Here is a 12,618-nt window from a genome sequence, read left to right as displayed (position 1 = left end):
ACTAAAAGCATGCGACTGGAATTTAAAAAATAAAGTAAATCGTGCTGAGGCACACTCTTTCATTCCTTACATTTATTTAACATTAACACAACACATAACGAACAACCTTTAATTTGACGACAGCACTTAGATAAATTATGGCAATGTAGTTTCTTAATATTACAGTTACGGTCGATAAGGCGAAATTTATCATTTAAATAGTGACTCATGTTATACCGTATCTTGTTTGTATGGCTTAAAGTTAGGCCTGTATAAACTATATTATAATTTACACTTCTAGTGTTCAATGATACACTTATAAAGAAATAATTTCAAATTTAGTAAAACGAGATACCGAGAAATTGAAAGTACAAGTCTCCAAGACGCTGGCAGTCGGGTGTTTTACCGTTTAGAGCGGGTTTGGTGTTTCGTACCTGCAATGAATACCGAATAGACAGAGGGATGGACAAAAACAAAATTGATGGGTTGTCAAATTTGACCAACATTAAATAGAACATGTTTTTAAACTCACAGTTAAAGATTGTTCAGATCTACTAACGAGTGATCGTTCTTGGCCGTCTGGCGTTTACACAATGGACACCTGGCAGACGCACACGCAGGTGGACGTTTTCTGTGACATGGACACTGACGGTGGTGGATGGACAGTAAGGATTATTATAATTAATACTGCTATTTTTAAAAAGTGTGGTAATGCTCCATGGAGCTATTACTAATCAGTCGCCTAATCCATTGAATGCCAAGTGTATCACTTATAAATTAGATGTAATGTTAAGACAGTGGGCTAAGTCCGTAATTCCACGAACGCGAGTTTAATTGTATCAATAGTAAAACTAGAATACAACATTTAAAGGTTCTTTGACTAAACAAACATACAGATGATTGTGTTTTCAAGGTGTTCCAACACCGAATCGATGATAGTGTGGACTTTTACAAGAATTTTAGCAGCTATGAGAACGGATTTGGATCGCTCCATGGAAACTTTTGGCTAGGTATAGTTATTTTAAATACTCTGACAGAAATACTAGTCTTTTTGTGAATTTGATATTTTATGCTGATTGCTATGTTAACCTGTTTGAATTATTTTTTTGTTTCGTTGAATTCAATATTGTGTGTGCCTATGTTTTATCATGCACAGTGTATTGCATGTTTTCTGTAGTTCAAATAGACAAATCCTTTGTTGGTGCAAACTAGTTGTTGGTGCTTAACATAAAAATGAGGGTCAATACCAGTTCTATTATCCTACTATAGTTTGCTTGCACACATAGAAAATGTTAAGACTCTTTACAAATGATATTGTTGTTGTTTTTGTGTTCTTTTTAATATCACAACTTCATGTTACCCTTAAGGTTTAAGGTATATGAATGAAATGACGTCTCGGAGAACCAACAGGTTACGTATCGACCTGCAAACTTCCAACGCAACGAAGATGTATGACGTGTACGAGGGATTCAGTGTTGGACCGGGTTCAAACTATACACTACATTTGGGCAACAGAACCGATTCATTACACTGTATGAGTTAATTCTTTGGTGAAATATGTTGCATTGCAATTCCTTGGCCGGTTACTCCTACGGTTTTGAATTATTAAGCTCTAAACATTTCTTAAATTTCGGGTATTGTTTTATAGGTGATGAAGTCGTCAGTTCCATCAACGTATATTGCGTTATATATCTATCTCGAGTGCAGTGTTTACTACGATTTCTATAGAACTTAAACACTCACTTAGACATTAAAAACAGTGCATGTTAAAGTGAGCTTTAAATGCAGTAGATCATAAGATTATGATGATAACATATTTGTTTTCCATTGAAATGCCACTAAAATGCGCTCAAGTGTGTTTAATTTGATTTTGCTCTGGCGAAATGTTTGAGGGTTATTAATCATTTCTCTACGTTTCACTTATGTTTTAAATGATGGATATCCCGCTTCAGGTTTGATTGGCGAAATAACAAAAACACAAAATAAGAACTAAATTTCTTAAAAATTGATAATATACATGCTTTCAAACGCCCAAGTCTTTTAAATGAACGATTTAATTCGTTTCGATATAAAACAGTCTTCAATTATTATTTCTCTTTATTGCAATCAAGTAATAGTTTGCTTAAAAATCTGAAAAGTTTATGCTCTTTTTGTATATCAGTTGTCGGTTACGAGATCCAATATACATGATATATTCGAAAATTATTTAAAGATAAAGAGGGAAGTGATGAAAAACGCTGGTTATTCAGTATAATCAACTATAGACCTGTAATGTCAAGGAAATATACACATATGGAAAGAAAAAAGGGGAAAAAACATATTAAAAGATGTAACCGGTTTCAAAAGAAAACGAACTTCCGCTTGTTTGTTGTTTTATTGACTCTTGCAGTCATGAAGTAAAAGTATGGGAACAATTGAGAGGCTTGACCTTTTCTTTTCGTTATTCTTTTGTATCAAAAGGATTAACTCGCCTATTGCAGTAAAACATCAAAAAAGATCAATTCATTAAACATACTAATACTCTCCATTTAAGACACACTCTAGCTTCTGTCAATATTGATTTGACTTTATCAAAAACGTATGCCAAAGACTTTATAGACAGCATACTTAAAACATGAATCGAAAGAAGATATACAATATTCGAAGATTTACAACAGTGGATTTTGATTGGAATATATAAAAACTTATTATCAAGCGTATAAATATTACAATAAAGTTGAATTACTTCTTTACAGTGGGCCCGTCATACCTACTATCGCCATACCACGACGGCATGGCATTTACGACTTACGACCATGATATGGACAATGTGATTTCATCCAATTGTGCTAGTGCTTACCACGGTGCTTGGTGGTATAATAGCTGCTACAAAGCTAACTTGAATGGACAGTACTTTGTTCCCGGAACTAAGTATGGCACTGGAATGATATATAATTCATATGAAATTTTGTTAAGTCTAAAAGAAAGTAAGATGATGTTTAAATAAGACTGCCACTTCGGTAAAACTTAAAATACAACAACTCAGTTTTCATGTAAATTATAAAAGTGTTTAATAAATTTAACTTTGATTGTTTTTGTTGTGCATGTTGTTAATTATTCATGCGCCTTAAGACAAAGATGTTTCAGGATTTCCAGCATAAGTATCATTTTGACATCATTGAATTTAGTGCGTAAGATAATCAAGAACTAATTTTGATGAAAACATATCGTATGATTACAAATAAAAAAGTACTTTACATATTTGGTAGTAAACCCTTAAACCGCTTCAATTAAACCGAGTGTCTCAGATTTTCTGTCCAATTCATAATATCTGTTTAGTTTTTCTCAGCCAAATATAACGCCCCCTTTACCTTAAGCACCCTGTAGCTCTCCTGCAGAATCTTGTCCCTTATAAAATCTGCCTAAAACAATAGAAACATTCAGAAAGGCTGAGAGGTACAGCACTAACACCTGGCACTTAGATGTATGCCTCCAAAAAGGAGTTATATAACGAACACAGGTTTAGTAAACCCTTTAAAAAAATATAAATGTTAAAAAAGTAACAAATAAGTCGGTGCCCCTTTTCGCATCGACGAATAAAAACACTGGCAATGGGTAGTGACCATTGCAGCAAATATACTGCAAACTGCTAACAGCGGCTGTGCGATATTTTCTTAATCTAAGGTAAAGTTATACAGGTTAACATTAGAGTTGCGTCCACGTCTAAACCATCATTAACAAACTTGCTGAACAAACATTTTAAAAAACGATTTTTTTTCAATGACCTTTAGAAAAGTGGTTCTTTAAGGCCTAGTTGACTCTATCTAGCCGACATATCTAAACCGTCGCTATATCATCTTTATCCCTAACAACTGGATGATATGTTAAGGCATTGTATAAGGATCTATCTCCATGAAAGCATGCACTTTTTAACCGATTTATTTAGGCTACATTTCAATTAACGAATCCATCTCAGGCCTAAAACCACGGCCTTTTTCCTATATCGTTCATATAGACATTAACCTGGCTTTTCACTTTAGACAGTCCCGATTAAACAAGCTAAAGAACAATCCAAGACAATAAAACATAAGGTTGACAAATGCGGTGTATCACACAGTTGAGTAGAAATACATGAACCTGAGGTCAAGATGGAATAAAATACAATCAACCAATTTACACAGTTATACAGGCAATGATTTTTCCATTTTTTACACTGAAAACTTTCATTTTTTGCAATGCAAATATCGAATTATGTTAAGTCCTTTGCAAAAAGACCATCCGTTTCTTCTCTTTCATTCAACTTTAATAAGATATTGATACTTGAACACAAGCACTATTTTTTCTGTATTAACATCCGCATCTGATCCAACTGGGGGCAGATAACTGTGTTCTTGAGCCATTAGTGAATCCCTTCATTGAACTGCACTTTGTGAGATGGAGGGGCTGCATAACTACAATTGCCAGTAGAGTCGATGAAAAGAAAGGTTAAGATAATAATGCAATTTGAATCTGTTTCAACACAGGGTCATTGAAAGTGTGGACTTTAACAGAAAGTTAACAGCTTATAGTATGCATTTCGACCGTTACAAGCTTTGGCTATACATGTGCATATTGATTATTCTTCGTCTAGTTTGCTGATGTTTATGCACGGCTTGCCTTGGCATATAGTGTTCCAAGCATTGTTTTCATTACTTAAGATGGATGTGTTTCTTTTGAAAGTATGAAGCCTGCTTAGGGTAATGCATTTTGTCTCCGTTCCTGGTGCCTGACAATATCGTTGACATGCTTTTTTTGGTTAAATTAATGGCCACTGTATGCATCTGTTCCTTTGAAGAAAAAAACAATCTTCAAATTGAACAAATTGGAGCCATTCCTGGATAATTGGGAACATGTCTAGTACCTTCGAAGTCAAGCCATGTATTTGAATATGAGGGCCAACTGTATCAGCTGCTGATTCGAGTAATGGTAAACTAATTTGAGGGCAAAGTGCTGTACCTGCTGGTTAAAGCCATGCAATTATACTTGAGAGCCAACTCTAGAAGTTGCTGGTTCGAGTAATGGGAAACCAATTTGAGGGCCAAGTCCGATAACTTCTTATTGAATTTATTTGTTGTTTTTTTAAACTTCGGTAACTGCTGATTCGAACCATGCATAGGAATTTTACAGCAAAGTCCGTAAACTGAGCCAAGTCTAAAAACTGCTGATTCCAGTCTTGCATGGACATTTATAGACCAACTGAAATAACTGCTGAGTCAATCCTTGCATAGAAATTTGAGGACCAACTATAGTAGCTGCTGATTCAAGTGATGGAAACTAATTTTAAGGGCCGGTAACAGCTTATCAGGCCTTATTTAATTGAAGTGACTGTCTTCGTAGTGGTTTCGTACCAAGCCTGCTTTTGTTATTTGATTAACTCGATTGTATCGTCACGTGGTCGGTGGTAGTGGCGCGGTGTAGGTGTTTTTCAAACATTTAACTTTCAACATAACTAGACACCCGATTAAGATGGTACGAGACGACAAAATACTGCATAGCAAGGCCTGTTAATAGAATTTAATGTTAGACTTATTGCAATGATTTATTCATTTCATTTTAACGGTATACTTGTGTTAATGATGTAAATATGTGTTATGTTCATAGGCTTACATGTTCGTGTTGTTAGTAAAAACATATTTCTTTTTTCGTACTCGTGGAAAAATTATGAACCCAATTTTAATTATTTATTGGCATTAGAATGACTCATCAAAATAGATAGACGAACGGTAATAAAGACATAAAAGGTGATTAAAATCAGAACGATACTTTAGCGGAAACTATTTTAATCCGATAGAAGAAATAAATAAAAAATATCGATGTTTTTTTTAAGATGAATGTGTTTCCTTAGTACTTGCCAATTAAAGCCGACAACAATATTATTTCAATAAGATTAACACATTAAATACTTATTCAGACTTAGCAATGCGTGCTTAGAACACTATCTTATCAATAAATAAAACCATCACCTTTTAACCTAAACTGATGACAATGAAAATAAAATATGTGATCATCGTTACAGTATATTGAGTACTTTCTTTATTAGTGTGTACTAAATTGATAGATTTATACTGATGGTGTCAAGTTAATATGTTTTCAGTTCAAAGCTCAGGTTAAACGCATTCAAAATCGTCAAATTTTCTCTTTGTATAAACTGTGTCATTAATTATATTTAGTGCAACATAACGTTCAGAACCGTTTTATATATTTCGACGTTTGGACATTATTATCACGAAGTCCTGATTGAAAAAGTAAGATAAGAGCATGTCATTTTTTTTCAATGTTTACGGTCAATAGCAGTAGTGATTTTGGTTTTCAAAACCATGAAAAAAGCTGGATTAATTAAGGTTATTTCATAATGAAACAAATATAAAAGTATTTTATAAAGTGTCATTTTAACGAATTACTTTGAGATTTTTTTGGAACCTTAAACGGTTTAGGTCTATATTTGGGTTTACCATGTTTGACCATGTTCCTGTCACGTTCTATCTAAAATAATAACCATATATTATTTAAATGTTCGGCATTTGCTTGTTTTTCAACAGCCGTGTTGGAAATGTTGAATTTGGAACCTGCCTCTAAACACCAATAGTCCATGGCCTTATCTAGCAGTGTCATCGACAGTAGGTCACATTGAGAGATAATACAAAGCCATCATATTAAGGACAAACGCCAGAGAAGGATTGATCGTCGCCCGATAATATACTCTCCTTGCGAAAGTTATGAGCCTTATGGAAGGTAAATTTTAATTGTAGATTTCTTAAACATGTCGATGTTCACGTACAATACCCCAGTAGTTACTATTGATGAATATGATGTTTGGTATCGACAAAATTTTCAGTCAAATAGCGAATAGAAATATACATGTAGATTCACAATCTTGCTCTACTTCCAAAACACAATATATTTTTTTCAATTAACGATATAACGATGTTGATTAATTTAATTTGCTGTGTAAACAGAAAACAAATCAAAATATGTTATAAAGAAAAATGCTTCTGTAACCTTAATATTTGTTCGTACGTGCAGAGCACTCCTCGGCCGCTATACAAGCCTTAATAACGTATACATTTGTTAAGTTACAAATGCTGCCTGATTTAAAAATGCGCTCTTTTCAGCATTTTTACTATTTTGTGCCGTTTGCCTACACGTGGCTACAGCTTCCGGGCCATGCAAAGACCTGGATGTGGCAGGCTGCGAGAGAAATCCACATCTCTGTAATGACCAACTCCTGGCAGAGTTCACTTGTCCCGTTACGTGCAACAAATGCCGTGAGTCATTTAAACGGTTTTTCAACAAATTGTTTTCACAATTTTTTTTAAAAATGGAAACATAGTGGATGAATAACTCTTTCTTGACAATAGCGCAGACAAGCAGAACTAGTATAGAAATTCTTTGGAATAAAATAGAACAAATTGCTGTTATTACAATATTATCTTTCAGCAACCGTTCCCCCCTCGACGCCAGCTGCCACGACAGGTAATTGCATTTTGAAATAACCTTTGGCATACCAGTATTTCACGATGGTTGTATGGCTGCAATCTGAAAGTGCATCTTTACTTGTGAGCTAAAACTAAATTTGATAAGTATTTCGAGTCCTAGATCTACTCACTGTTCGTAACATCTTAACATGTAAATAACCATACATAGCCATCATTCGCTAGTGTACGCAGATATCAACATCGATGTAAACTTTACATAAAATGTAGCGAGTTTTTTTTTCATGGTTGATTTCTTTCGTGTTATTTATAGTTTCTATTTGTGAACTGTATATAAATATTGCTATAACATATTAACTTGTTGTTGGACTGCAATTACCATAGTTCGTGTACATTTGCTCGTTGATTAAGCTTCATTGCAAAGGCTCAGCCAGGACAACTTTTCTCATTTACTATTGTCCTATTTCAAAACCTGCAGAAGTTGTGTTAATATAAAAGTAAATTTAAACATAGCTGTTGACGATGACATTATATATTGTTACATATAAATAGACAGTCTCTAAGTGGTAAAGACAGACATCGACGAAACAAGATATACATTATAATAACTGAGGTTTTCCCATAATCATGATCGAAAAGAGACTGTTGTTCTATAAATAAATTCAATGGGTTTTTTCCGGTTTGGTTCTAGGTTTCTCTTTATATTCTTCCCAGTTTGCGTATGAAACTCGAAAAAAAAACGAAGGTTTAATTCCGGTTAAGTTTTTTTTTTCATCACTGCTCAATTTGTTTCAAGAGCTGCAGAATACATCAAGCCCTTTATACATATATAAGATGATCCACCTTGTTTCCAGTTAAAACACCCTCTTCTACCTTTTGGATTTTATTGCATATGTTTTTTATTTAATATATTAATGCAATTGATATTTATCTTCCTCGTTTAATTAAATAAATACTCCTGATTTAAACTGAGGAATTGATAAATAAACAACAAAATTATCTGGGGCTGGGGGTATTTTCATTACGAGTACTAGAAAACAACAACATATTTGTTAATACTTCGAGTATTTTATAAATGTACTTACTGCATATAACATGGATCTAAGACTTTTTAGCTGCTCTCTCATAGATTGTCTTTTTTATTTATTTGTCTCGGAATCAGCTGATTTTGATATCAATGTTTTCAATTCAGTCATATATAAGAGGATTCACAAAAGAACATATTTTAATTGCTTTGAAAACTGCCTAAAATTCCTTTATCATAAAGCGTTTGTAACGCTTTTAGCCACAACAATCAATTTTCGAACGTAAATATGAAAACTGCGTTCTGGTATTTTGACAGCGCTCTTGTTTCACTTGTGTTTGGACATTTGCGCAAAAATTGACTCATTCCAAGACAAAAAATAAATAATTGTTGTCTATAACATATATTTGACCTTACAGCTGATTGCTCGGACCTGCTGAAGAGTGGTCGTTCTTGGCCGTCTGGCGTTTATTCGATGGTCACATGGCAGACACACACAGAAGTGGACGTTTTCTGTGATATGGAAACTGACGGTGGTGGCTGGACTGTAAGGATACTGAATCCGTTTCATAACAGTTTTGTTCATCGTTAAGTATTACCTCCAACATTAATATCATGTTACTTAATCCATTGACTGCTACCTGTATTTTAATCATTGAAACAATGAGTTAAGATCACAATTCCATAAACGCATACATAACTGAATGCTATCACTGGGATAAATATAACTGTTATACATGTATGTACTTAAGAGGCTACGTACGAATATAAAAATACAGTCAACGAAAAGGAAGATAAAGGCGAGCATGTATTTTTCAGGTGTTGCAACACAGGGTCAATGGAAGTGTAGACTTCTACCAGAATTTTAACAGCTACGATAACGGATTTGGATCGCTCCATGGAGAGTTTTGGCTAGGTAGAGGTGTTTTGAGTACTCGGAAAGCTTCCTTAATTTGGCAGAGGTTTTTAGTTGTGTATTACGTTGATTTTTAATTGTATATGTGCTTGTTACATAGTTGAAACATTTGTTTGTTTAGTTTGGTTGAATAGTTGATGTCAATGTTATCTAATACATAGGGGTTTGCATGTGACCTACCGTTCTTGTTCCTTTTTGCTATAGTTAACATGGCCTTTGTTGATTCTTGGTATATGCCTTGTATGCATATGTTCCTTTTAAGTAACTGTTATAAAGTTAATCTCATAATGACCCGAGCCATGCAATAAAACCTGAGGTCCAAGTCCAGTTACTGCTGTCAATTTATAACTATAAAACTTTTTCTTGTATAAACATGTTTTAAGCAGCCAATGTTATAACGTCATCGGAATTGTTTCAATTGCCGTCCCAAGGCGGTAATCCGATCGTTTATCGGTAAAGCTTTGTGATGAGTGTGATGTCTTATTGTTGCGTATTCTTTTGCATTTTGACTACTGGGCTTGTCCCTGAAGTTTTCATTTTAGAATTGCAATGGTTCGAGCCATGAATGAAAACCTGAGTGATAAGTCTAAAAAGTACAGATTTGAGTCGTGCATGGAAACAGGCCGAGTATAGTAACTGCTGATTCCTACTATGTAGGGCCAAGTTCATTCAATGTTGTTTCCAGCAATGTATTGAAACGTACAGGCCGTATCTAGTAAATATGATTCCAGAAATGTATGGAAACTTATGGACGGAGTCTATTAAAGTGACACTCTTATTCAAAATCAATGCATACACATGTATAACAAACATAAATTTTGAGTGACACACCTTTAACTTCTTACTAAATAATGCATTTAGGGAAAATATTGATTTCTAGTAACAACATTGTAACCGTGAATTTAAAGGCTAAAACGCAAAAATATGTAATGATTGGTGAATGCTTAAAGATTTACGATGATCTACTATAGTCTCATAAGGTAGAAATACCATGTTCTTTGCACATTTTTTTTCAAATTAATCTTGGTATCCTTCATAAGAACCATTGTTTTCTAAATATATTCATCCTTTTTGGTATATTAAAACGATTGTTTTAATTGTGATAAATCTTACCTGGGAGTAAGAGTGCTTATCCCTGCCATGCATGAGCATCATGTACAGTAAATGTTGTATCGATCCATGCATGGAAAATCATGAGCCAATTCAAGTAACTGCAGTCATACTCCTACATTTTAACCTATTTTACTGGCACTTTAGCCTTTTGACAAACAATAAAAGAATGTATTATGTACGTTTACACTGCTACATCACTTTCATTAAAGGTTTGCGGTATCTGAGTGAAATGACATCACGGCGGAACAACACGTTACGTGTAGACCTGCAAGCTCCAGATGGATCGAGGATATATGACGTGTACGAGGGATTTAGCGTTGGACCTGGTTTAGACTATACGTTACATCTTGGCAAATCAATCGACTCGTTACACTGTATGATTTTTTTCTCTGATATATTACGTTTTAATAATTATCCTGAATTGAAACTTAAAAGACTTATACCTACAGCTTGGAAAAATAGAACTGTAAAGATTTAGAAATTTGAAACAATCATTTCAGATGTTTAGCTTCTGAATACAATTAATTTGTAAATTCAATTGGTTTTCATCTAGATTGTTTGGGGGGGGGGGGTTTAATTTGAACTTTAATGCCCATTATAGCATATGATGATAATACATTTGATTTTCATTTAAAACTCACTCAGTCAAACCTTACCATCTGACATCTTTTTGGACAACACTTTGGACGAATTATAGCAATTAAAATATTTGCTTGAAATGTCATCTTTACTGTAAATCCATCCTCGATTTCGAATGTTGACTTTTTTTCAAAACTGATAGAATATATGTGTTAACTCTTGGTAAGGTCATTTAGCAATCATCATATTTATGGAAATTGTCGTTATTTTAAATGTAAAATGCTCTGAAAGTGTTATTCTTAATATAACATGTTGCTATTTATTGCTTAAAAAAATAAATACATATTTCATTTGTCAGTTGTGATTACAAAAATACATTTTGCCTCAAAATTGCATTGAAAACATTTAATTATATAGGGAGATGAAAAAACTATAAAATTGATTTATGTGCTATTAAATCAAATATGATATAAATGATATGTAAGAGAGTATTTTTTAAACAATGCAGATGTCATGTTAATAAAACAAAATAACTAAATAATCTGGGGTCATCAGAATCCAACCACACTTCCTGTCCAGGCAGTCTAGTGGTATAGGTATCTGCCTCCCATACTATAGGTTTATTTTTACTACCAAGAACACAAATTGACAGTGTTTTTATATAAGTTGTCAGATTATCGCACAAGTCGATAGAGCTTTAATAATTTAGTTTAAAGTAAAGATGATCAGATGTTGAAATAATTTAATAAGGATATATTAATGTTTTCACATATGAAAAGTGTTTGAATTTGTCAAGCTTGTTTAATGTAATATTGAAATTAACTTGTTTATAGTGCACCAAAACCTACTAGCATACCACTCCGGCCACCCGTTTACCACCTACGATCAACTTCGAGGCAACCACTGCGCTGTCGTCTCCCACGGTGGATGGTGGTACTATAACTGCTATACTGCTAACTTGAATGGACACTACTTCGTTCCCGGGACTTCCAATAACACTGCGATGGAATATAGTTCACTTGCTTATAGCATAAGCTTAAAAGAAAGTAAAATAATGTTTAGATAAGACTCCCATTCCTGAGAAACTAATACAAACAAACAAACATGGTTCGCACGTGTATAACCATATGTTTAATAAACTATGCGCTGTTGTTTTGGCTTTTTTCTTTGTACAAGTAGTTTATGATTAATATTGAATATGAAATGACATGGCTATAGTTGATAGCAGCAAAAAAGTCCTGGGTTTTTCAGTGATTTTTTATCATTAATGAAACGAAAACTTTAGAACTGAAGATCGTAAGGTACATTATGGTATGTTCAGTTCTGAACAAGAGCGATGTAAAGCGAACGCAGACACTTATATGTTGATTTTGTCATCGAATAATGATCATGTCTCGAACATTATATCAGCAATAGCGATCAGACATGATGTACAAGGGCATATTGTTTCAGGAAATACCTAAACTTTTTTTCTGGCTCAATATCTGGGATAATATCCGACTTATGACAAAGTCTCCTAGGCCACTTACCATCAGAAACAACCTCGGATGTATATG

The 12,618-nt window shown here is 33.9% G+C and overlaps 2 protein-coding genes across 2 annotated transcripts; both read left to right on the top strand.

Annotated features, from left to right (window-relative positions):
• The first annotated feature begins 519 nt into the window (after positions 1 to 519).
• LOC128221669 (ficolin-2-like) lies at positions 520 to 1,522 on the top strand. The gene is made up of 3 exons (XM_052930270.1): positions 520 to 644; positions 893 to 989; positions 1,347 to 1,522. Exons 1-3 carry the CDS (start codon positions 573 to 575, stop codon positions 1,520 to 1,522), a joined length of 345 nt encoding a protein of 114 aa, XP_052786230.1. The 5' UTR covers positions 520 to 572.
• A 5,591-nt stretch (positions 1,523 to 7,113) lies between these two features.
• On the top strand, positions 7,114 to 12,213 carry LOC128222589 (ficolin-3-like). The gene is made up of 6 exons (XM_052931677.1): positions 7,114 to 7,262; positions 7,435 to 7,470; positions 8,874 to 9,001; positions 9,274 to 9,370; positions 10,693 to 10,857; positions 11,896 to 12,213. Exons 3-6 carry the CDS (start codon positions 8,930 to 8,932, stop codon positions 12,126 to 12,128), a joined length of 567 nt encoding a protein of 188 aa, XP_052787637.1. The 5' UTR covers positions 7,114 to 7,262; positions 7,435 to 7,470; positions 8,874 to 8,929; the 3' UTR covers positions 12,129 to 12,213.
• The last annotated feature ends 405 nt before the right edge of the window (positions 12,214 to 12,618 follow it).

The sequence above is a fragment of the Mya arenaria genome, chromosome 16 (genome assembly GCF_026914265.1).
Source record: "Mya arenaria isolate MELC-2E11 chromosome 16, ASM2691426v1".
Lineage (NCBI taxonomy): Eukaryota > Metazoa > Mollusca > Bivalvia > Myida > Myidae > Mya > Mya arenaria.
The sequence above is the reverse complement of the archived record's forward strand: the minus strand, read 5'-3'. Positions and strand labels throughout refer to the sequence as shown.

Coding starts and splice junctions, on each gene's coding strand:
- LOC128221669 (XM_052930270.1), top strand. CDS start 573: ATGGACACCTGGCAGACGCACACGCAGGTGGACGTTTTCTGTGACATG. Junction 645..892: donor CTGACGGTGGTGGATGGACA/GTAAGGATTATT, acceptor TGTGTTTTCAAG/GTGTTCCAACACCGAATCGA. Junction 990..1,346: donor CCATGGAAACTTTTGGCTAG/GTATAGTTATTT, acceptor GTTACCCTTAAG/GTTTAAGGTATATGAATGAA.
- LOC128222589 (XM_052931677.1), top strand. CDS start 8,930: ATGGTCACATGGCAGACACACACAGAAGTGGACGTTTTCTGTGATATG. Junction 9,371..10,692: donor CCATGGAGAGTTTTGGCTAG/GTAGAGGTGTTT, acceptor CTTTCATTAAAG/GTTTGCGGTATCTGAGTGAA. Junction 10,858..11,895: donor ATCAATCGACTCGTTACACT/GTATGATTTTTT, acceptor ACTTGTTTATAG/TGCACCAAAACCTACTAGCA.